The 25,897-nt window shown below is 41.7% G+C and overlaps 1 protein-coding gene across 3 annotated transcripts in view; it reads right to left on the reverse strand.

Annotated features, from left to right (window-relative positions):
* The window catches only part of XRCC4 (X-ray repair cross complementing 4), a 142,788-nt gene that overhangs the window by 67,492 nt on the left and 49,399 nt on the right, over window positions 1-25,897 (reverse strand). For all 3 annotated transcript variants that reach the window (XR_008441438.1, XM_054004164.1, XM_054004165.1), the window contains exons 4-6: window positions 20,147-20,313; window positions 15,074-15,226; window positions 14,549-14,652 (exon numbers count right to left, since the gene is read on the reverse strand). Coding sequence is in view for 2 of the 3 variants with exons in the window: in XM_054004164.1 (XP_053860139.1) it covers window positions 14,549-14,652; window positions 15,074-15,226; window positions 20,147-20,313 (424 nt within the window). In the remaining variant the exon portion in view is untranslated. The remainder of the gene's footprint in view (window positions 1-14,548; window positions 14,653-15,073; window positions 15,227-20,146; window positions 20,314-25,897) is intronic.

Below are 25,897 nucleotides of genomic sequence, written 5' to 3' on the forward strand. Positions count from 1 at the left end.
GCTGGGCATGAATGCAGTCACTTCAAATTGTATTTCCTGAAAAGGCAGCTGAGTAATATCATTACCTGAGAAACACCTGGAATCCTTCTTGACCATTCCCTCTCCTGACAAACCTGCACATAGCAGCTTTGTTCTTTTTTGTTAAATTATGTGAAAGAGCTTAAAGTTCATTGCTGATTTCTTTCCCCTGAAGTAGCAGGAAAAAAAGCACTACCACGACTAAAACATCCATTTTTAAACTGCTAACACACCAAACCTATCCTGGGATACGAAATTCTATTTGATACAACAAATCTTCTCCAGCCTTGGAAAAGCTGAAGGGAGCTGCGTGGCCAGGGCAGTTTTGGGAGGACATTCCCAAATGCTGTGATGGGCTCCCAGTCCTTGCTGGTCCCTGGACTGCTGCTAGCCTGCATGCTCAAACATCAGAGCCTCTTGTTTTGGTGGTTTAAAAAAGGAAAATGCTCTGTGCCTTCTCCATTTACCCTCAGGAACCCTCACCACAAAAATACCTGTTATTTCCTCTAACACTGTTTTCACTAATAACAACTACTCCAGCTGATAACAAGGACTGTGTTGATCTAGTTATCCAAGGATATCTAAGGAAAATAAAGCCACCTCCTGTCTGCCAGACAGGGATTTTAAAGTTCCTCAGGCCCACGAGCAACAAGGGGATGATTTGTTCCAAGAAGCAGCCGTGAATTAAAAATGTCAGTGTTGTCCTGAATGGGGACAGCAGCAGCCTGGGCCACTGGGAGAAGCTCAGCTCTGAGACACCAGGCTGCTGCAAGGAAAGATTTGGAGGCCGTTTTCCCTTCCAGTTTCCTACCCCAGACAAAGGATATGGATACACAGTAGGGTTAATTCACTGCTTCCAGGATAAGGGTCACCACTGACTGAGACACTGGCTGCTGTTAATAAATGTCACATCTCTCCTGCAGTAATTTCAGCAGGCCACAGCGAGGAGAATGAAGTGGGAAACAGCTTAATCTCACCAAAATGCAGTGCCACTTCTTCCTCTCTGATGTCCCATTTTTCAAAAAATAAAAAGAAAAAAAAAATATTAAATGCATCTTGTTCTGTCCCTTACTGCTACTACTCATTGCTGCACAAGGATGGAGCAGCACAGAGTGAAACAGACATTGTTCCCACCTTAAAGCTGCGAAGTCCCTAATCAGTTCCACAAATTTAACACCTTTTCTCTCACCAGAAGACAAGAACTGTGGATTATACCCCCTTGCCCCAGTAAGGCTCATGTCCTGTGCCCATTCCTTTCCCTCAAGCTCAACAGGATGAACTCACCAGTGATTTATTTTAAGGCAACTTTCCATCATTCATGCAGTAAAAATTCTCCTCAGCAGGCTACAGACGCAGCCTTAATGGGGCTGGGGCTTTAGGAAACTATTTAATGTCTTTTAGCTATAAAATATAAGTATCTCCTGGAAGTGCTGGCTTATCTGGATGCTCGGTGCAGCTCTCCAGTGTCTATGACACTTCAGTGGCACAGTTGGCCTTCCCCTGCACATAAAATACCTCCAAGTGCACATAAAAGTGCACTACAGTGCATGGCTGCATGTCTTCCACTCTCAGTTTACCCTAAATAAACCTCCAAACCTCCTTTTGGCTCTCCAAAACTCAAAGGTGCAGCATGGGGGTTGATCTGTTCTGCCCCCTGACAAGAGACAGGACAAGAGGAAATGGCCTCAAGCTGCGCCATGGGGAGGATTAGTTTGGGTATTAGGAATAATTTCTTCACACAAAGGGTTTTCAAGTGCTGGAACGGGCTGCCTAGGGCAGTGGTGGAATCATCCTTGAAAGTATTCAATGAATTTGAACACTGACTCAATGATGTTTGATGTTTCACCCCATCTTAGTGAATCTATGAATCTACGTGCCCATGTTTCTGTGAGGTGGACACGACCCTCCTTCTCTCAGGGTGCAGTGAGAATGATGCCTGTTTCCAGTGATTTTCCACCTATTATTTCCTGAGGTTATCGAAGTTCAGCTGTGCTATGAAGCTAACCAGGAGGTTCTCAGACATTGAAACAGCTTTTTGATGGTCATATGCCTAGAAAGAGAGTAGATTTTTTCATCTGGCAGCTCCTGAACCAAGTTTTGCAACCGAGTAAAGAATAAAGCATCAGGAAGCAGCTCAGTAGCCCAGAAAGTGACATAATTCACTCACAAACCTAAGGCAAATCACAGTTTTGAGCTTGCTGGTGCTGTCTGAAAATGACTGGCATCGATCCTCTGATTCAAATATCTTAAGGATAGGTTTAAAGTACTCATAGCCCTCAAAAATCCTCTGCTGGGAATCTTCTAACTCCTGCCCCGCCTCATGGGGAAGGCTCCCAAGACGTTAGGACTCATGGCAGAGATCTGATTTTACCCTTGGTGTGATGTGGTCGGTGTCATCAGCCTGCAATAACTGAGGGCAGCTGCTCAGTCTGATGGCCACCTGTGGCCACCTTTCATTCTCTCTCTCAAAAAAAAAAAAAAAAAAAAAAAAAAAAAAAAAAAAAAAAAATCCGTTTAGGCAGAGAGAAGTGGGAAATTGAAGATCACATTACCATCATTCACAGCCTGCTTCCATTTCTGATCACAAGGAAAAGACAAATGCATTCATGTCACATCTTTATCAAGTCCTTGGTGGGCAGAAGCACTTTTCACATTTCCCTAAAAGCTACAAGACTCAATCATTTCTGGGAAGTTTAAACTACAAGTTCCAGAAAGAAAATAGTTCTCTGTTCTCCACTTTGATGAAAAGTTAAGCTAAGTGCACAATAGGAGCTTATCCCTCCTGGGCATGCAGAGAGGAGGTGTATTTAAATTTCTTCTGCATCTTGATGGCATTTTGTGCTTGGTTAGTGATTTGTTAATGTCCTCAGAAGTAACAGAAACTTGGCAGAAGATGTTCCTAAATTTCACTGGTTAATAAAATAGTTTTAGACATGAGAGGGACAGAAAAAACAACAAGGTGAAATAAAAATAGGGCACATCACATGAAAAATGAATGACAGTACAGTGAAATGATTGAAAATCCATTTAACCTAAAAGTCCATCTGCATTTCACATCAATCCCCAAATCTTCTTTTCCTTTACCAGTCAAGGCAGGTGACGATATTGGAATTGACCTGTTTGCTCAACAGAACTGAAATCAAATCAGGTGCATTTTACAAGCAGCTTCCCGTGGAGCATCAACATGTTTTGAACCTGCTGCACAAAGGCTCCTTTTGCAGGCAGCAGCCACGCAAACAGGCAGCAGCGTCCTGTGGGGAGGTTTGTTCAGCACACCTGGAGACATGGCTGGGAATTGTGACTCAGGATTTGTTGCTCTTAAGTGAGGGAATCAGGGAATTCTGTCTTCAGGCAGGCTGCAAACAGCGCTGGGTAAAGCCGGGGCTGAGCAAGGGACAGACTTTGTGAAGGACAGGTAATGAGCCCAGTGCTCTTAGGGCTAATTGAACTGAGGAGCAGTGCTGGAATAAGGATGAGGATTCACCTCTGGACACAGATGGACGCTGATGGCAAGCAGTCAGTTCTCACAGCAAATGGAGAGGAGGTGATTCTGATCTAAGGAAAGGCTTTGTTCAGCACGAGGACTAAACAAAAAATGAACTGCTTGTTATGTGCTATGAGGAAATTCACACCAAGGAAAGCAGCCAGGTGAAAACCATGGGGGCTGTGAGGGTGGGCAGGCCCTGGCACAGCTGGGGCTGCCCCTGCATCCCTGGCAGTGCCCAAGGCCAGGTTGGACACTGGGGCTGGGAGCACCTGGGACAGTGGGAGGTGTCCCTGCCGTGGCAGGGGGTGATCCTCAATGTCCCTTCCAACACAAACCAGTCTCTGTGATTTACACACAACCCTGTCTCATGGATTCTGTGGGACTTTTACAGACTGGCCAAGAAAATTACTTACTAGGACATATCCTTGTCATTTTGCACATCCTATATACCTTTTCCTTCCCACACCAAGGGGGTGTTCCTGCAAATCCCAAACAAAAAACACTGTGAGTCTTCCACGTATGGAAAACAGGAGTCACAAGGGCAAAGTGTCTTGCCTAACAAGGGAAATTCAGGGGTTCACAACATGCAACTGCTTTGGAAAAATAAGCATTTCCAGGAGATTTCCCCAAGGCTGCTTACTGCACCCCATGAACATGTTAGGGGCTCTGCCAGGTAACACCCTGTGTGCTGTTTCCAACACAAACACACACATTTTGGCACCTGCTTCATCCTCATTCCCCTCACTCACTGATCAATGATGCAAGAAGTCACTGCATCACTTTTCTGAGAGATCTGCTGTCCCAAATCTGATCACATATTCCTTCCCTGCCCCCTGGGCCACAGGGCAGCTCCACGGAAATGACTGTTTTTTTCTTTCTTCTCCTTATTTCTAGAACAAAACAAAACAAAAAACAAACCCACCAAAACAAACAAAAGAAAATTTCACCTCCATCAAAATTCTCCAAGTCTTGCTAGAATTCAAAGATTGCACCCAAAAGGTTTTGATGCTTCCTGCAGGAGCAACAAGCTATACTAGTGAGCCATTTAGTTAATGATACTGTTCCCAAAGTAGACCAAATTTCATGCCTAACTAGAGAAGTTAATATTTGTTGAGGTGTAATGAAGTAAACAATCAAGCAGGGAGTATACAACAGCTTCATTTTACAATTTATCTTTTTTTTTTTTTTAATTACTTTGAAGCTTTCAGCAGATGAGGTGCACTCACACCATGTGGAGATGGTGAGACAAAATTCAAATAACCCACAGAGAGTGCCAGAATGCCAACATCACCCCCTGAAAGAATCCCTGGGGATTACAGACAGGTTAACCAGGAAAGGTCTCAAGGAAATTGCTGGCAATCAGATACTCCTGACCTGACACTCCTCTCCCAGGAACCCAGGTAATGAATATCCTTGTGAGAATCCAACACCTGGCTACAGATTAAAGAACTGTTTTTCTCCTGACTGAGACAACAGCTCACAGTATGGCTAATCCCAAATAAACCCTGCTTTTCCTGTATGGAATTGGAGACAGTTGCAGGATCAGCAGAGGGAAATCTGGGGGCCGTGTAAGCAGGGACAACATTGCAGCCAGGTGAGCACACCTGGAAAATCAAGTCCCAGCTGAGACAAAACCCTGCTCCAAGGTGTTCTCCTACAAGCTGAGTTTATTTCTCCAACTGAAACAACCAGGTTCATTACAGAGACAAAAATTAAAGACTTTTGGTCCTGCCTGAACTGGTTACACCCAATTTCCTTCCAAGCTACTGATGGATTAACCCATTAAATAATGGGAATTACTTTGGTACTCTTGAAAGCTGAGATTTTTAGCTATCAGCACAGTTACCAACGAGCTGCCTATTCACTTTTGTGCTGAGGAAGTTTTATATCCTTATTAAATAAAAAAACTCCGAAAACCCTGCTCTCAAACTGAACAAAGCAGTGCCCTGGCAGTGAAGTGGGAGTTATCTGACATAGGCATAGTAAACTGGTTTTTTGCCCTGCACATCAACACTGAAGACTAATTTATTTTGATTGTGGCTTTCAAATTATTGAGGCAGTTACTTGGTTAAGAGAGGTTAAGAAAAACTATCATGGAATCAATGCCAGTTTTTAGTTTTTATTATATTCTCAGTATATTCAGAAATACTGGCACATAAAAATGTATGGTATTTTACCTTTTTGTTTCATTTTAATTACCCCGAATTTGGACACAATTGATATCTACACAAAAAGATTTAAATTTTACCCCATATTCTATGAAAAACAGACAATTAAAGATGCTCACTCATTTTAATTCACATTTAGATATCCAGATTTCCAGAACACTATGTTCTGAACTGCTCACAGAGCATCCAAATTTCTGTTTGCATCAAGAATGATATTGTGCCTTTTTACACATGACAGAACTGGTAATGAGTTATAAATGAGATATTACTGACATTTTTACAAGCTACAAGGGAAGAAAAGGTTTGCAGCTTGACTACAGGGCTACCTTCTCCAGAAAAGGGAATTACTGCTTTAAATTTGGGAAGAATTTAAAAGAGGGCCCAATGATTTCAGTGTGACTGGTCCCCGGTGATCAAAATTCCACCTGTTAACTCACAGGAACAGGAGCAAAGCTAGGTAAAGACTTGTGAAATGGAGATGAGAACTGCAGAAAGATAAATCCATCTCTGAGCTTCTTTTTATTTAAATCTACCTTTTTACAACAAAAGCTAGATATTTAGTTTCTAAGAGAGGGGCGTCATACTCAGGATGTCCAGAGTGGGTTTTGCACCTGTTTTTCTAAATATAAATGTAAGGTCCTGAACCTCATGGATTTTACTCTCTCTGTAAGGTTGTGTGTCCTAACAGAGCACAATTAATCAGATATTTAAAAAAAATGTAAATAAATGAGGTATTTGTGTGTCTGAGGAAATGCACACCCTCTGTCTTTCATATATACTGGGTTCTTTCTCCACCCAACTAAAAAAAATAAAACAGAATTTACAATACTTTTTCTTTGGAGTTATGTCCTTTATTACTTTTAATTTATACAGCAAGAAAAAAAAAAAAAAAAAAAAAAAAAAAAACAAACAAGCTAATAAGATGCTGCTGACAGCTCCAGATGTGAAAACATCTCACCTGTATCAGATCCCACATGGGAAAGTTCTATTTTAGAGTGTGTAACTTGGTGTTTGACCTGCCTGGACACAGAGTGTGCAACTGAGAGCTCCTCTACGAGGTCACCTGGCCTGCTGTACCCAAACCAGCAAGCTCAGATGAAGCTTCAAAACCAAGCAGAATGCAGCACAATGCACAACAAAATCTGGAGTAACAACTACTGGTAGCATTTTCCTACTGTGCCTGGGTTATTTTGAAGCCATTTTTCCCCTTCCAAGTTTCATAAATTTCTAACATTCTGCATTAAATCTGTGCATGTGATGTATGCAGCGCTGTGGATATTGAGGAAATGGGTCCTTGAGAAGAGCCTTTCATCCTAAAGATGAAAAGGGACTTCCCAGCCTTTCAATACAATGACTGACAAAAAACCCCCCCACCCTGCTCTCCAGGAAGTCTGGCAACATGCCAAGTGATTTTTGTCAAATTTGCGTATCAGTTTAGTGCCGTCATTTATGCTTTTCATTGAGTAATGCAAATTTTCTAGTACGATTTTATCACCTCACTCTCAGTGTCTTTTAGATTGATCTGTGTGCCACTTTAAAAAAAGCTTAAGGACACATAGGAAGGTGACTTTAGGACAGTACCTTTTACCTGAGATGGACATAAATAACAAAAATATCCAGTAAAATAAGCAGGACATTGGAGGAGAGGAGAAGGAAATAAGTAAAAAAAAGGTTTACGGGAGTATCACATTAATGACTTTTAGATGAAGCAAAGAGATTTCCTTCTTCTTACTCAAAGGTGTTTTGAAGCATTAAAATAAAACATTTTTTCTATTCCTGTTTTAGATAGAGTGATGACTTTGACATTTCCTCAGGTGTAAAATCTGTTTTCCATCAGGTTTCCACTGAGCTTGGAAAGACAAATAAAAGACACAATAAAAGGGCTACAGGGAAGCAAAGCCAAACAGGGAAACCAACTCCCAAATCCAGCCAAGACCCACCAGACTCACAGGGTGCAGCCTGGCTGAGAAAACTTCCAGTTAAAAACAGGGACCTGTGCTTTAACCTGGAAAAGCAATAAATCAAGGGAACAACCACAGGGCTTAGTGCAATCTTGAGCAACCCAGCTTTTAATCAACACAGGCTGTTTGCTGGGATGAGACACTGTAATGCAGCTGGGAAGTCATTAAGATAATTATGGCAGTGAGTGCTGCACAGGTGGCCAGAGCAAATGCACTTCCAGGGAGAGCCACACTCCAAATAAAAAATAAACTGGTCTGTGCACCCAGCACTGGGGAACTGCCCACTGCCTGACTCCCCACCCAAAACACACAGGAAATGTGGAGTTTGAGTAGGCAGCCTGCAAAATACTCAACTCTGCATCAGAAGAGCTGTTACAGAAGGTGGAACAGCCACAGGTGACAGCAAACTCTGCGGGAATGTGCTGCTCCCTGGTGTGCCAGCACCTGCAGCATCCAGGCTTTGTTGGCTGGCACTGATGGGCAGCCCATTCCCCAGATGAAAATAAGGGCTTCTATCCCAGTGTTCAGGATCCTTTTAGGAGCCTTTCTTCCTCAGGAACCAATACTTCTCCTTGTTGAAAGGATCCTTCTCCAAGAGCCAACGGTGCTCTTGGAGTGCAAATGTCAACTCCTCTGAAGCACAGATGTGTTTCCAAGAAGGGGATGAAAATGCACTGTGTTTTCTGCGTGCCAATTATCTTGCTTTCAATATATCATGAAATATGCCTAAATATTCTTGATGCTCTCTCTTCCCGTCTCAATTATGACTGGCAGAGGGCAGGGTCAGATGGGATACTGGGGAGGAATTGTTCCCTGTGAGGGTGGAGAGGGGCTGGGATGGAATTCCCAGAGCAGCTGAGCTGCCCCTGGATCCCTGGCAGTAGATCCAGTGATCCTGAGGCAGGCTGGGACAGTGGGAGGATAAAGTTCAAAATGAAATTGTGTGACAGAGTTTTCCTGGGCAGGCTTGCATTTCACTGTGCGCCAAATTCAGTCATTCTTGTGGTCCATAATACAACTATAGAAGATTAATTTGGTGTAATAAAAATAATGCCTGCCAGGTCCTTTAATTGCACCAGATCCCAAAAAGGACCATTACCCCGGGTGCTAAACAAATGCAGGGAGTGTGGATTAAAGGAGAAACAGGACCTGGAATGGGATTGCCCCTGGCAGGCATTTCCAAGCTGGCAGGAATTTCCTGCTCACCTGATGAGCAGTGGCTCTTCAGCTGTGCACAGGAGGAGGATGAGAGCAGGGCACAGCTCCAGCACCACTGATGTTGAGTTTCACAGCTGGGAAGTTAAATTCTCTACCAACAGGTGTCAAAATAGGCTTGGGAAATTATTATTCATGGAAGGAGATAACATTTATGAAGGCACTGCTTCATTAATGGATTTAATTTTGACTTATTTACTTAAGAACTTGCACTGTACATCATTTGTTCTCCTTTGCATGACCATATTAACCCCTTCTCCTCAAAAACGAAATAATTCCACCTCTGTTCAAAGTGCCCATTGATGAACTGTTGAAATTAACTTGGTTTTTCAGCTGAGGAGAAGAGAAAAAAAAACAAAACAACAACACTGGATTCTTGGGTGTGCATCAAGCTTGTAATCAACAGCTTGGTCTGAAAATGACTCCAAAATAAGGGTCTTACAATTTAACTTAAATATATTAAAGGCAGTTAATTTGATGATTTATGCAGAAATTAAATAGCACTTGAAAACATTTTACAACTCACCAAGGAAATAAAAGTTCTTTCTTGTGTAACATTTAGTAGCATGTGGATAATACAACAGCAAACATTTTAAAATTTTACATTAATCAATGTTGTTGCACTTAACTGTACAGTGTGATCATTAGCTGCTCTAATTTTTTTGATCAATCACCAAACTTTCAACAATCTTAGCAAAGCATAAATCTGACTCTGTCAATTATAGAATTTCGCTGAATAATGACTCATTTTGGGGCAACCACATTCAGCTCCATCATTTTAAATGCTGAAGCAGGAACAGAAAGAAGGTGTGTAGAGAATACGCAGAGACGTAAGCAATTCTGATAATTTTCATAGAAAAATGTCAAAGTAATATACTGTAAATCCCTCTTAGTGCAATACTCACAATAAGATTTTTAAAGGGGCACGGAACATCTTGATACTTGTACTGTAAATGTATTTTGACCAGGACACCTGGTGTAACACAGAGGGAAACTAGTTTGGCAACCACGAGTATTTCAGAGGCATAAAACCATCAGGTTGTGGGGGGAATAAGTGAGTATCGAATTTCAGGGAGAAGAAAAGAAAAGGTATCTACAGCTTTAAGGGAAAGGGAAATGAGATTATTCCTTAGGATGAACCATTTTCAATTACAGCCTGACAAAAAGAGAAGTAATTTAAACCCAAGGTAAATTGAAATGGCTAAAAAACTCCTTAAAAACAGACTTTTAAAGAGAAGCCTTCACAGATGGGACTTTAACTGCACAGCAAAGCCGTGTGCTGTTACAACAGGCTTTTTTTTTATTATTATTAACTTTGATCAAAGCTTATTAACCAGCAGCACCAAGCCATCAGTGGATTGGGCTACACAGGAGAGCTAATTAAATTTAAAGTGCCACAAACTCCTGAGGGCATAACACACAATCCCCAAGGCAGGAGCTTGAAGGGAGGGGGTGAGAACATTTGCATGGTGAGGCAGTGGGAGGTGGCAAGGTGCTTGCCCTTATTTACTGTGGGCTCTGCAGAGATTTTAATACAACCAATTCTGAACCTTGTCCTCACCATCAAACATGCAGAAAAGTGTGGGCTCTGAATGTCTGGGGAAATATGGAATATTTCCACACACCTCGGCAAGAAACACAGATCATAAAATTTTATTTGATCCAACAGGGCCGATCATGACATCCCTCCTTACCCTAAGGAGAGGTTACTTCTACCAATTACAATGTGAAATATAACTAAAGAATTCAGGGACAAGAGAAAATAAAACAGGATGCAAGCTGACTGTAAATTGGTGCACAGCAGCCTTGTTTTGTCCAAAGGCAGACACACATAATAGCATTTATAACTGAAAATAACAGCAATAAATCATAAAACAATTTCTTCCATTGCCTACGTCCCACCTGCTGTGTTATCCTTCGTATCTACAATAGATTCCAATAATTAAATCTTTCCCTGCAGTTTTGTCATATACCTGGGAGGAGGAATAATATTCTTTTTTCTGGTCACTTTCCAGGCACTGTGAAGAGTAAACTGTTACCCTCCATCTACCTTTCAAGCTCCTGGGGAGGCAGCAGAGAGGGGGAACGTTTATCCCAGCCTTGCTCATGTTTTAAAAGCCTCCTGACAACATGCACCACTAGAAAATTTTTTCAGTTAATAAAAGGAGTTGATTTGCAGAACGAAGCCACTATTTCCAACCATGACATCAAATTATGATTTATCAGCCTGATAGAGTCATTTCAGGATCCCTAGGAGGAAGGGCTCAGTAAACAAAACCAGTAAAATTCAGTGCAGAGGGGAAGAAAGAGGAATCTGCAACAGCTGGGTTGTCCTAACCAGAATAAGTGTTTCTGTATCCTAAAACGACAGAAACATCTTGCATCAGTGTGGTGGCATCATGCTGAGTCACCCACTCACTCCTGTGGGCTAAGAGAAACACAGGCTGGCCATTTCTGGGGTTTGTGGTTTGGTTTTTTTCCCCTTTGAAGAACAACTGTGCCCAGGGGGCACCAGCACAGGAGGGGAACCACAGCCTTACCCCACTCCACACCTTCTGAGATATTTCCAGCTCTGCTCCAGATGGGGGAACTTTGCTGAAGCACCAGTAGGGAAAACAGCAAGTACACCTGGGTTTGGTAACCCACGGAATCTCACCAAGCCTGGAGCAAAACCTCACCAAGCCAAAGCAAAACCAACCCTGTCCTGCTCCCAAGAAACATTCCTGACACTCCGTCCATGAAGAACAGCAGCAGGATTCCCTTCACCTCTTCCTTCCTCTCCCAAGCAGGTATTTCAAGGACCTGACACATCACCTGCAGCTGCTGCTTCAGAATTTATTAAACTGCAGCGAGAGCTGGAGCTCTGTGCCTTTCTCAACCTCACATTCACAGCCCAAAACAAGATTTCAAATAAATCCTCCCCGTGCTCATGGCATGGCAGGAAAAGCTCCTGTGTAAAATCACACACTGTATTATTTATAAATGTATTACTATTTATAAACATTGTGTTATTCCTAAGGGGTGTAATTCCCATCAGCTGTTTTTCTGAGTGATTTAAAATATTTACTAATTCAATTTTAATTTCTCTCTTTACAATATAAAGCATTAACTACATCAGTGTGTAGGCAAGAAAAACAATACCATGTTTCAGTTGATCTTTGCTTTAAGCTATGAAGCAGAAACTGTTGTGAGAAAGCAAACCATAAATCAAACCTACAAATAGTACCAGAAATGCCAAAAAAAGAAGAAATTTTAGGTAAACTTTTAGGCTCCAGATTCTGCCCCTTTACTAAGATTGCAATTAATCATTCTTACTCATTTTCTTAATATTTTTCTCCATTGGGTGTTGTTACAATATTTGCATCAGATCAACACCTGACTGATAACTAAATAAGTAATTCAATTTTTTTTTTTTAGTAAACACCAGCAAGTTTTTCTTCCATATCCACTGAAATACCCTGGCATTTGAGTGCCCCAAAAATTCAGGAAGAACAATTATTGGTGATTAACAAAAATCTTCAGACAGAGTTTTAAACTCTGCAGTTCGACAAATCCTAATTTTAATTGGTTTTTTCCTGATTTTGCTAATGATGATGATTTTGAAAATTATTTTGTCTGGATTTCATAGCTTCTGTGTAACATCCCCATGAGCTGCTAGAGCAGAATTATCTTGTGATGGAACCACCACAAGTTTTCCCCTCCCAACACAAACCCAATCACCTGCTGAGCACTGCTGCCTTTTCTATAAATAGTGAATTATTTGGACAGGCACATATAGAAATGCACTTTTACTGTGCATCTGTGTGAGCACACACACACCTGCCTTCACTTTCCTTCAAATAAGTTTTTTTTAATTATGATCTTCTCTCTTGATTGTGGGTTTCACCAATATCTACTAAAACTACCTCAAGGATCTTCTAATTCTCATTGACTCCTGCAATGACATCTCAAGTCCCAAAGGGAAAGAAATAAAATGATGGACTAAGATACAGGAGAACTAAGATAAACAGGAAAAAAAAAAAACAAAACAAATAGTATCTGTCTTATCTTTTATGTCTTACACTTCTTGATGCTTCATGTAGCTTTGAGCTTCATTATCCATTCATTTCACTCATCCCTGAATCACTATTTTCCCCAGAAAGACTTGGTCTGCCTCTTTTTGAGTGTGCAAATTCTAGACTTCAGATATTCAGCACCCAGCTGTGCTTTCCCATTGTTCACTGGCAGACAGAGCTGTGCACACAGGAAGAGCACCAGCTGACCTCAGGAATATTCACTGTGAGGGCTCAGCAGTGCCATTGCCTTGAAAAACTCGAGTGTTACCCAGAGCATTAACATTAACATGTTATCTGCAAATTTTGCACCTGAACTCTTCCAGTCAGGACCAAAACCCTGAGGACTGCATGCCTCACAGACAAAAGAAAGTGCATTTTTTGTTTGCACCTCAAATAAAAACACAGCTGGTATATTTTCCAGTCCAGTCCCTCATGATTGCCTGAGCAGGGGAATGGGTGTTGCTTTCAGTATTACATACATATCTCTGTCTCAAAACTCTCACTGAGCTAGTTAGGCCCCACTGCATTTAGAAGACTTCCACTTTTCCTTGCCTTTCCACAAAACAAATTTCTCACCATGTTACCTGAACTAACCAATCACTGCCTGACAGCAAAGACTTCTGGAGAGCACAGTGCAGCATTAAACGATTTCTTTCTGTGATCACAATTTCATCCACTTGTCTGAAGCTCTGCCTACTTTATATAAAACCAGAAATTCCTCAGCAAACAGGCCCACATGACCGATAAAGCTGTTTGCCACTGGCAACAGGTTCCTGAACACTTCCAGTTCCCGATGTGCACAGAAAATTGCTGTTTTACAGGAACACGTTGTTTGGATTACCTTTACCTGTGGTGGAAGTAAAGAGAACCCACAGCAAACTTTGCAGACCTGAAGGGAAGTTTATGTATCTATTTTTATACACGTTAGTGTATATATCTATACATATATATAAACCATATTACAACTATCAATGCAGTTTTGAAACTTTGATAGCATTTGCCCCAAGTATTCCCACTAGTTTACCACAAACATGCCAAAATTCTGATTCACAGTTAAATATTTTGTACTGTATAATGGGCCATCACTGCATCCCACACACTTTACAAGGCTCTAGTCCTGGAAAAATTCATCAGATTAAGTTTCATGAGCATCTTCACAAGGCCAAAAATTCTCTGACAAATTAAAGTGGATTCTGCTATAAATACACTTTCATTCCATTTATGCACACAGCTCTTTTTATAGCTGTTAAACCTCCTCTCTTTCCCCTTTTTAAACACTATTGAAACTGTCAGGAGCTACCTTTTACACTTTATCAATCATGGCACGCACATCATGATTCCTAGAATTTAAAATGGAATTGTTGATGGTTCAGATACTGTTAGACTGTCATTAGTTCTGCAAAGTGTGTAATTTGTCACTTTGCAAGAAATGACAGTGCCTTCACTCGTGCAACATGCTTTTAAACCTCCCCTCTCTAATTTGAAAATGCCAGTATTGTACTCTGCTCCAGGAGAGGTATTTTTAAGGCTTGCTGGCTGGCTTGTCACGGAGCAATCTGTCAGGTAGTATTTTGCCTTCCTTAAAGGTTTATTCACACAAAGCCTGTCTGTGATATAACACAAAGACAATGCTTTCTGTCTTACCTGATGGCAACGAGGCCCGTGCTGGATTTTCACTTTCCTCATCAGTGCTGGCATCATAGTTGTTTTCTCTCTTTACAACCATCTGAGTAGTAGCTACGCTATCCCTAAAAACACCAAAGGGAATGGAAAGAAATTAAGGTATTTTTGTTTCTCAAAGGAATTAAATAATTCAGGGAGACTATGTAGGAATATATGGAATATGTGGAATATGTAGGAATAGGTGGAATCACCACCTATGGAAAGGGCAGGGACATGACCTTATGGGAAGATCAACTGCAGCCCAGCAGAAAGCAGGACAGATCCATCAAACACTCACTGCTTGGCTACGGCACCCACAGCAATATGCTGCTGCTTGCAAGGATGCCAGAAAGAATCCTCCTCTTCCATGACTTCCAGGATTGGTTTGGATAACCCAGCACTCAGCCAGGAAGAACTGTCACTCACTGTCAGGGCCAAGGAAATGGGAACTGAACTAAGCCAAACTCAAATATGCACCACACCAAGAAACCCAGGGAAATTAAATACCTTGCACATTTGGCATCCACTGCAGATTCTTTAGCTTCACTCAACAACTTCTGCAGGTTTCTTATCTTTGCCTTCTTTTCATTCAGCACCAAAACAAACCTGCTGTAAAGGTCTGCCTCCAGATCCTCTTTAGCTTCCACACATTTTTCCAGCCTGCAGCACAAAATTAACTGTTACACCAATCCTTCTGTTTCCTAGAAGACAATTCTGCCGTGAGGCCAGCCAGAAATCCCCACTCCAAACCACGCACAACTGGTCCAGCACCCTGTGCCTGAGACAGGCCAGAATAAGCTTTTTTTTTTGGTGTTTTTCCACAGAGAAGTGCAATGAACTCTGCTTCCAAAAGGGAAGAGTTCCCAGATGTGAACCTTTCTCTTCATGATTTTTTTTTTCAGTAGGTTCTTGCACACCTCCACCCGAGACAACTAAAATTTAAACAGTCAAATATTCTTTATTTTCAATGCTGAATCACAACAGTAGTCATACCTTAGGAGGATACACATAATGAGATTATAAACAGATATGATTCACCTTGACAGGTTTCAAATCTGGACCTCACATTGCTGTGAAATATATTTTAAGAGGAAAAGAAAATTCCAAAATATAAAAATGCTTAGGAACTCTTAATATCTTCAGAGGAAAATATACTTCAGGTTTTTAAAAAATTTTAGTATTCATCTTTGTGGGTAGAATGTCAATAAAAGGAAGCACAATGGGAGTATTAAATTAAGAATATGGGTGTATAAAGTCGCATAAGGAAAACTGGAATACAAGCAAACCTGAGCAGAACAAATCAAGTGATTTGTGGCAAATGTAATTCTGTATATAATTATTGTATTATTGTATTTCATAACCTTTCAGTCATTGGGCTGAACCACAAACATTTTATTAGCTGTGTATACAAGAAGCAAATAAACATCTTGATAATCTTACTGATCATGGTAAATATAGTAAATAGTCATAAGTTAAAAAGATTTTTTTCACTAGCCTGTGCAAGGCTGTAAAAAAGTTTAGAAGGCTTATTACGGTATTAAACCCAGACACATAATAGACTTTAAAAATATTAATTTATAAGGCAAGAGATTTCAACAGACTTCCTACATAAATACTAATTATTTTGTTCACAGATCAAAACCATATATGACGTAGGAAGCAAGACAATAGCAAAAAAAAAAAAAAAACCTCAAGATTTTTATGTTGTGGTGAAATGTGTGAAATCTCATGAAGTATTAAGCCTACTGTTCAATGCTTTAGGGATATGCTTGATAGTTGATAAATAATTCATCTAATTTAAATGCAAATAGCAGAACATCATTACCATACAGATCAGTTCAGTAATTCCTAAATGAAAGATCACAGGTACTAATCAACTACCAGGAGACTTTCCACCTACAAAAGGGAAGTTAACTGTTTAGTGGGGAATAAATAGACAATTCACAAAGAACCACAAACCCTAATGCAGGGCCCAGAAGAGCATGGACATGCTTTATACTAATTATTTCTGTATATATAAAAATGGGGGGGAAAGGATTTTGTCTAAAATATGCTAATCTTGTCTGTATCAAATCCTGTGGAATAATCCCCTCTCCCACACACAAACCAGGGAAAGTGGCTGCTCTCTGCCTTTACTTTGACAAGGCACTGGTTGGAGCAGTTGAGGCTGGTTCAAATATTGAGAAATGTGCCTAAATTGGCCAAAAATGCCATTTAAGATAACTTCAGCAAGGCCCTTGAGTGCTGCAAAGACATCCCCTGATGAAAACCCACGTAAATGGAAACTTCCAGTGAAGTGAAGCTGATGCTGCCTGGACTGTGAGAAACCAACTGCAAGACTAGCAAATTTCTTTAGTCTCTGGAGAAAAAAAAATTAGCATCTTGAATATTAGAACCAGAATATTAACTTTTCCCTCTGGGCAGAACCAATTAGTAGTATGCCATCAGTTAATCTTATATGATTGTTTTCATTTACATGAACACCTTTTTTTATTATTTTTTTCCCCATTATTCAAAGCTATCCACATCCAAATACTTTCTCCAGACACAGAATGGCACTGATTTGGCAAAACACTGAATATCACAAAAGCATCACATTAATGCTATACCTGCAACTTCTGAGCCTTTAAAATACACTATTTTATGGCATATCTGATCCTTTAAAGGAGACTGTTAAAAGGCAATGGTCTTGGGGACAGAGATGCTTTAATTGGGCAGGTGGGGTGGCTCTGTGGAACCTTCTGGATCCACTGAGGCATTCACCACCTGAGCACAGAGCAGAGCTGGCTGGGTTTCATTCCAATACCTCAGTGGCTGCAAACACAAACTTTAATTGGCATTCCTCACGTGGTGCTGCCTGAGTGTGCCCTGTGCCCCTCAAACACCATCTCCCCAGGCCAAATGGAGGAGCTGCTCATCTCACAGACAAGCTCCCAGCACGATGAACCCAAATGGGGGTTAATTGCTGGAGTGGTGCCCCCCAGTTTGTGCCTCCTCAGGTCTCTCTCTGCGACGCTTTTCATGTGCCAAAATGCACCCAAGGTGGCAGGCATCAAAAATCCTGCACAGCCCACTGAAACCAGACACTGTTAGGGACTATTACCAACAATAAACTGAGAAATTAACTATAAAAACCGAGATTTCTAGTGCTGACCCAACACAAGAGCACTCACACATGCTCTACAGAGGTGAACGTGAGCTATGAAACTTAATGGCATTTCTTTTAATTATTAGTGGCAACCCTCACAATCCAACACTATGAAGGAAATAATTCAGCATCTCTGGTATTCATCCCTGTTCCCAGTGCTCTAAAATAATTCCTGGATCTCATGGCACTGCTCCCTTGCATTTCAGATTCACCCTTCCCCCAGCACTGGCAATGGTATGGAATGCTGATGAGCTAATGCTGAAGACTCAGTTTCAAGCCCAAAGTACCTAGCTTGCATTTTTATAATCTGCTTGTGGTTTAAATATACTGTCACTGCAGATGACCACAAGATAAATTGGCAGCTATTCTGAATTTGGCTTGTCTACACAAATTTTAGACGCCCGATAACAAAACACGTACCGCACGCCCAAACCAGAAATTGGATTTTTATTGTTCAAGGAACTATTTTGCTACAGGTTATTATGACCTAAAATTTGCCACCTCCATTATCATGGAATCACAGATTGGTTTGGGTGGAAGGGGCCTTAAAGCCCAGCCAGTTCCACTCCCTGCCATGGGCAGGGACAACTTCCCCTGTCCCAGGCTGCTCCAAGCCCCAGCGCCCAACCTAGCCTGGAACTAATTTGCCTTGAATTTTCTGTATGAAATAAAGAAAACAGCTACTCTGCTGTGATATTTTAACTCATCCATCCCTGAGGTGTGCACACACAGACACACACACTCAAGAAAGCCCAGGCAGCCACTTGCTCACCAAAACCTCCGTGATGGTCAACAGAATTCAAACAGGGAGATGGAATTGGGATTATTGGATAATTCCACACAGTGCCCCATAAGCAAGGGGCAGAAAAGCAGCTCTCAGAAGCCTGCCTGCTGTGTTTTAATTCCAAGGAAGTCCTGAGGAGAGAGTCTGTGAGCAGAGGGAGCTGCAGGGGCTGTGGGGCTGGCGTGTCCTGCCTGCAATTCTGCACACCACGTGCTCTGTATTTGATGTTCCACCACTCAGCACCGTGAGTGGTGCAGGATGTAAATCCTGAATTCTTGCCTCCTGAACAAAGACAGGCACAGCTTTGTTCAGCTCGGGGCAACTCTGCAGCGTTTGGAGCTGAAACAGCAAAGGGAGGCAGGCAGGGTAAAACTGGGCTGTGGCAAAAATAATTTAAAAAGAAAACACCACACCGAACAAAATTAAAAAAAGAAAAACAAAACAAACAAAAAAACCCCAAAACAAAACCAAAAAACCCCCCGAACAAAACAAAACAAAACAAAAAAACCTCCCCAAAATCCCCCAAAAAACCAAGCCAAAAAGCCCAATTCTTCCTGAATGAAAGTTATTCCTGAATTATTTTTATTCTGCATTTAACAGACATGGCCAAAGACTGGTGACCATAAAACCTTCAGTGCATATTCTGAAAAACCATTTTTCATCTACCCAAAACTATAAAAACAGGCTAAAGAAATCCAGCAGCTCGCACTGAGAACGAAGTCACGCAACTCCGATTTTTTTCTGTTGTTTTTGTTTTCTTTTTCCTCCTTTTCTTTGGGGTTACTCTCTAAAAGTGCCACCCCACCATGGAAATTGATACAAGCACTAATGCCTCTTACACATCAGCGTGTAATGCAGTACAGAACAGGGGTTATACAATACACTATTGTTCAATTACACTGTTAAGCAGTAAAACACTGCTTAGGGAGGCCCTTTGCTTGTCAGGGAGACTGTCAGGAGAAACTGTTACTCATTTTAATGAGAGGGAAACAAAACTAACTCCTCCCAAAAGCTGGGTCTCTTTTTCAAGGTAAATTAACGCAAATTAGCTGCTTTCTTTAATCAATCTTCCTAGATTGTGTGCTTTTCCAGGTAAAGCTATAGAAAAGCAAGATAAATCTCTGACTGCTCTGTGCTAAGAGTTCTCTGCTGACTGAAACAAGCAGAGATTATTTCACTACAGAATGATAGACAACTCAGATTGTAAATGCAGCAGCAATTACAAAAATACCTTGAAAAATAATGGTACTTTTTCCTATAGTACTGCACTCATTTTTCAATTCTGGCTTCTTCAACAAAGAAAACAGATGAAAGAAACAGTAACTTATTCCCCACTCAAAAACGTAAATAATTTACACTGCCAGTCCTCAGAATTATAGGAAATAATGTTCATGAAAAGGCTTCCTAAAGAAAGTGAAGCTAATTCCACAGATTTTGAGGTGTTGGGGGTTTTTTCCTAACTCATAAGCTAAAACCACCTTTAATTGCAAATTTTTAGTATCAGTTGCATCTTTCTCAACTGGAGGAGATCTACAACTGCATGGGCTGTGGGTAACTGAGCTAAAAACATGTCTCAAATGAATAAAAATTTCTGTCCACTGCTGCTGAGCTTCTCAGGTGTCACCTGTGAATCCACCTGGGAACTCACCTCTTCTCCACGTCGCTCCAGTTGCTGAAAAGCCTTTCATTTTCCCTCTGCAGATGCTCAGTTTTGGCCTGCAGCTTTCCCATGCTGTCCAGGCAGTAACCAATGAGTTCCTTGATCACCTCTGCTGGGTTTGGGACTTCCTGCAGCTTCAGAGATCCAAGTCTGAACTGAGACACAAGGAAAGAATGCGTTATTTCAACTGCACCAGAAACTTCACCGAGGCTTTGCTCCAGTAAACTTGAATACATCAAGAATACATCCATCAAACTTGAATACAACAAGAAATACCTTACACTCCTCCAGTTAAAAGGGAGATAATAGTTTTGTCATGTGGAGAATGGAGGAACATGTGGAATAATCTACATGGCAATTACTTCCAGAGGGCCACAATGTTGAGAAGGACTCTGCAGCATCTCTGGGCTGGGCTGAGCCTGAGGGAGCTGGGCCTGGGCAGGCTGGAGAAGGGAAGGGCGAGAGGGGATCCCATCCATCCATCCAACATCTGCCAGGGCTGCCAGAGGCTGGGCCGGGCTCTGCTCGGTGCTGCCGGCGGCAGCGGGAGCAGCGCTGCCCATAAAATCAAGGGCAGCGAGTTGCAGGGCAGCAGGAGGAAGAAGTTGTGTGCGTGGAGGGGCAGAGCCCTGGAACAGCTGCCCAGGGAGGGCCTGGAGTGTCCCTGTGTGGAGCCATGCCAGCCCCAGCTGGACACGTTCCTGTGCCGCTGCCCAGGGCACCCTGCCTGGGCAGGGCATGGGCCAGATCAGCTCCAGACACCCCTTCCAACCCCAAATATTCTGTGGTTCTGTGATTTCTGCAGCTAATATGAAAAATCTAGCCAGCAAGCTGTCACCTCCAGGGTTCAGATGGCAAGTTCTTAATCTTAAAAGGACTCCTCCAATTAAACAGGCAGCCTCATCGAGCCAGCGAGGTTGAAGGATCTGTAATGAACCACTGTGTTTCTTCAGCAATGGGGATGCTGTACAGGACATACAAGATGTGTTTTGCCTGGTCTGGGACAAACAACAGAAAACTGTTGGTTTTGTAATGTTAAAGGAGGAATAGCTCAGCCATACATACAAACCAGTGCCAGCTGAGCTATAACCATGCAAGCCTGGGCGAAGACACATTAATATCCAACACAATAGTTTGAGGGAGTGAAAGAAGGAGAAGGGGTTGTCTTTCTCATCTTCCGATCATCAAAAAGACTGACATAAATTTTGTGGCATTTCCCACAAGAGAGACATATTACCCATTTCAACTTGCACACACAGCTATAACATCTTAAAAAAAGGCATAAATATAAGTGGTACACACTAGGGAAGAGTTCACTCTGTGTTGTGGCACCTCACCTATTAAAACCAGAGATGCAGTTTGATTCGTTTTTTTCCCTCATTTTACTTGGGAGGGCATGGAAAATTACACAAAGATATATATTAAAAAAATTACTATTGCTTGTTAGCGTTTTAAAATGCAAGTTTCACTTCACGCATAAGTTTTGGCTGAAAAAGGCTCGGTGAGAACTGCTCACAAAACATTCAAAGACGCTGTTTAAAACAAGGAGCAGTCCTTCCACATGGACCTTTCATCTGTGGAAGTCTCTGCCACTACACATGATACCATCCTGACCTCCTTCAGCAAGGTCAGCCTATCACAAAAAGTGGAAAACCCAAAGGTTCAATTTCCAATTAGCCACCAAATTCACATGTGCTGTCTCTAAAGCGTTGTTGTCTTTAGCAGGCATACATCTGATGGCTACAGATGAAAAGATGCTTTTAATTTATTTTTGGAAATTAGATTACACTATCAGTAGCCCACAGATTGGCGTGCACCCCCCGAATATCACACTTGCTGTCTGACAGCACTAACAAAGATGGACGTTTGTGTAAAGGAAACTGTTTTTCATCACTTGCAAGCCACCACCATGCTATTTGGATAAAGAATTCACAGAGATAGACAGGCACAGTAGCGCAGATAAATAGCATCACAATGTTTTACCGTGAAGGAAATAGCAAGGAGAGCACATAATTTTTGTCTTCTGCCTTAATATATTCAAGTGAGATCAGGTCAGGTACAGGCAAATATATTTAATCAGGACAAGCAAATTACAGTTTGCACTGCACAAAAAGAATAAAAAATTCATAATCCTAAAAGAGGTTAAATTGAGTAGCAGTAGAATTGTTCTGAAAGCTTGGTACCACTGCACAACCCAAATCACACCAGACACACAGCAGATACTCCAAATGCAATTGTAATTACACACAGAGTATGTGCCCATCTTTGCAGGTGTTGAAGTCCAACACTGATGGTTAATCTTATTTAGCCTTTAGTTCAGGCTTTATGTGAAGCAACTGACTATTACCTACTTTCTCACAATAAAATTCACTGTCCTGCTTCAGTGTCTTAGACACTGAGAACTGTGGACCATTTCTAGGAGGCTCACACAGGTGAGCAGAGCAAAGCCCATCACCAGGAGGCTTAAACTTATCATGCAGGTGCTGACAAATCAACCAAAAAAGGAAAAAAACAGTAAGGTTTTCTGCAAAACAAGTATTCTTCTCTATCTCCCCTCCTCCCACAGACATCTAATCTTAATTTAGGATAGCTGTGGGGAGCACATTATCCAGCTACCTCCAGGAAAACACAGAATGTTTGGATACAGACCTAATTAAAACAAAACTAATGTGACAGCCTGGATTAGTGGAAGGTGTCCCTGCCCATGGAAAGGAGTGGAACGAGATGGGCTTTAAGGTGCCTTCCATCCCAAAGCCATTCTATGCTGCGATCCTGGACTGTGTGGCTGTGCTCTGCCTCCCTCACACAGCACAAAGTTACACGAAGTGCACCAAAATCCCCTTCCCTGAGGCTGCTCCTCCAGCCCGGAATTGTTTTACACCACCTATTTAACACACAGAGACGTCAGCACTAACAATAGCAACGCTGCTATCTCGGCAAATTACAGCTGAGTGGTGTTTGCCCCACCAGGAGCCCGGTGCTGAGAGGCTGATAAGCCAAAAAGAATTATCAAAGCAGGACTAAAACGACGTAAAGAAAAAAGAAATCACAGGGTAGTTCTGCTCTGGAGTCCTGCTGGCATCCCGAACTGGAAATCTGACTGAGGAGAAGATGACAAAGTAACACAATTTTACATCCAAGGATTCTGAATTTGGGACAGGAGTGTAAATCACAGACATAATTCTATTAAAATTAAGTGTTGTGGGGGAAAAAGTGTATCATTAAAAAGGATATGTTAGTTTTTCCCACACACTGCTAAGATTTTCCTTGCAACTAAAGCACCAAACAGTCCAGTTCTTTGTCCTTCATCGCCAAAACCACAGTAGGGAAACTGCAAACAGTCCCAGGGAGATGCAGTGGAAGTGGTTAAAGATCAGGATACCATAACAAACAGTTAACTGGGTGGGATATCAAGATAAACAGCTCTTGCTTACTGCAGGAGTGAAAGAAAACATCATTAACACCTCACTAAGCTAATTTGACAAGCAACAAGTCTTTGGTTTGGATCACGTTTCCAAGGTGATTTTGTAAATTTGTAACGGTGAATTTTAATTTTGTTTTTTTCCTTAGCTTTGTAAATTCCTGCGCTTTGCTGCTCCCCAGATGAATTTAAATTTCTCACCATCCTTACAGCTGCTGTAGCTCTCTGGCTCTGCATCATCTGCAGATGTAACTAATGTGCTTTCTACTTCCCCTTTCAGATCATTCAAGAAAACATTATGTAAAACACTGAAGCACTAAACACTTCATTTATACAGAGAAGGAGCAGACCTGGAAGAGGGCCCAGGGGACAACAGACTGACTGTGACTGATACACTGCTGCCCTTCAATATCTGTTTTATTGTTTGTTGGGATTTTATTTTTCCAAATTTTTATTTTTTTAAAGGCGCAGGAAGATGAACACAGAAGCATTTAGAAAACTGTGTTCCCTTAATCAGAAATCACAGTCATCACGTATCCACCAGGCCTGTATGCTGAGCTTAAGAAATAAGAATTAGAAGCTTATGACAGAAATGTCATTTTCCCCTGACGTCTCATCCTGCCCACTGTTTGTCTTCCAGGGATGAAGAAAGAAGTGAACTTAATCATAAGACACAAAATAGTTCAGAAATAACTGAAAAGTTTCTCAGTTTTTCTTCTAGATGCTTATGCTTATAGGAAGACGTGCTTCACATAAGAAAATAGCAGTTATTAAAAAATGATACAACATATTTTGCACACAAGATTCCAAAACTGAAAGTTACTTTATTGTATAGAGACAGTGAATTTTAATTTTGCCTGAAGTGACACGTATCTGCTATAAAACCTTTGCATTACTTCACTGAATATGAGTTATCATGCCTAAGGCAATAATTATCAGAGGTTATGCACTGAAAGGAGACAGTCACACAGCAATGCCTCTCTTCTGAGTCAGAATCTGAAGCTAAACACTAACAGTGAGTTTATTTCAAATAGCAACAATTTTTCACTGTGTCTATAAGAAAAAAAAAATCATGCTGGAAACTCTCATTACATCTGCTTTGCTAGTTGTGATTTCTCTCTGTGTTAGTAAAATATTCTAGCAACCCTTTCTAACAATATTTTTTACCCACAATACATTTAAGGAATTCTATACTGCCAAGAAATTAGATAGATTCTGTCCTTTGTTGTCCTGGAAGGGTATAGCAGATACATAGCTATACAGATGCATAGATATATAGATATAGATGTATTTATACATATATATGTTATGTGTATTTTGAGCCTCTCTCCTATTAAATCTTAACCCACAGCACTTCAAATTTTCCCTCTCTGTTTTGAAAACTAATTAACAAATAATTTTTGGAGAGAGCACACTTCACAGATGCTTAGGTCTGATTTTGAAATGAAAATATTCCCAGCGTGTGAACTGAATGATAGAGGTTTCATCATTCAAGTCAACCTTTACAGCCTGTTACAGGCTCTATCTAACTCAGCTCACTCAGCCCCTGAGTGAGACACAGAGATCCCTGTGCTCTGCCCCTAAAACAGCATTTCAGACTGAGCTAGCACTCCCACAAACACCTCCATCCTCGCAGACAGATGCTGCCTCCTGCAAGGTATTGCCCAAGCAAGGTCCTTTCACCAGGGAAATATCAAAGAAGAATTTGTGGGGGGGGAAAATGAATTCCAGAGCAGCCCACCAGCACGGAGCAGCTGTGCAGTCCCTGTCTGGCTTCTTGGAGTCTGTGAAAGCAGCTGTGACCCCTGTGCTGGAGAAGGAAAGCCCTGCAGATCCACACAACAACAAATCCTTTTGTCACTGCCCTGTTCCGAGCACAGAATCACAGAATCTGGGAATGTGAAGGGTTGGAAGGGACCCTAAATCCCATCCAGTGCCACCCCTGCCACAGCAGGGACAACTTCTACTATCTCAAGCTGCTCCAAGACCCATCCAACCTGGCCTTGGACACTTCCAGGGATCCAGGGACAGCCACAGCTTCTCTGGGAACCTGTGCCAGGGCCTCTCCACCCTCCTAGGGAAGAATTTCTTCCTAATATCTCACCTAAATTTCACCTCTTTTAATTTCTACCCATTCCCCCTTGTCCTGTCCCTCCCCTTTTCGATGCAAAGTCCTTTTTCCCTGCAGCCCCTGCACGTCCTGGAAGGTGCTCTGCAGTCTCCACACAACCTGCTCCTTCACAGGGTGAACCAACCCAATTTTCTCAGCCTGTTTTTTGTAGCAGAGGTGCCCCAGTCCTCCTTACCATCTCCGTGGC

The sequence above is a fragment of the Vidua macroura genome, chromosome Z (genome assembly GCF_024509145.1).
Source record: "Vidua macroura isolate BioBank_ID:100142 chromosome Z, ASM2450914v1, whole genome shotgun sequence".
NCBI lineage: Eukaryota > Metazoa > Chordata > Aves > Passeriformes > Viduidae > Vidua > Vidua macroura.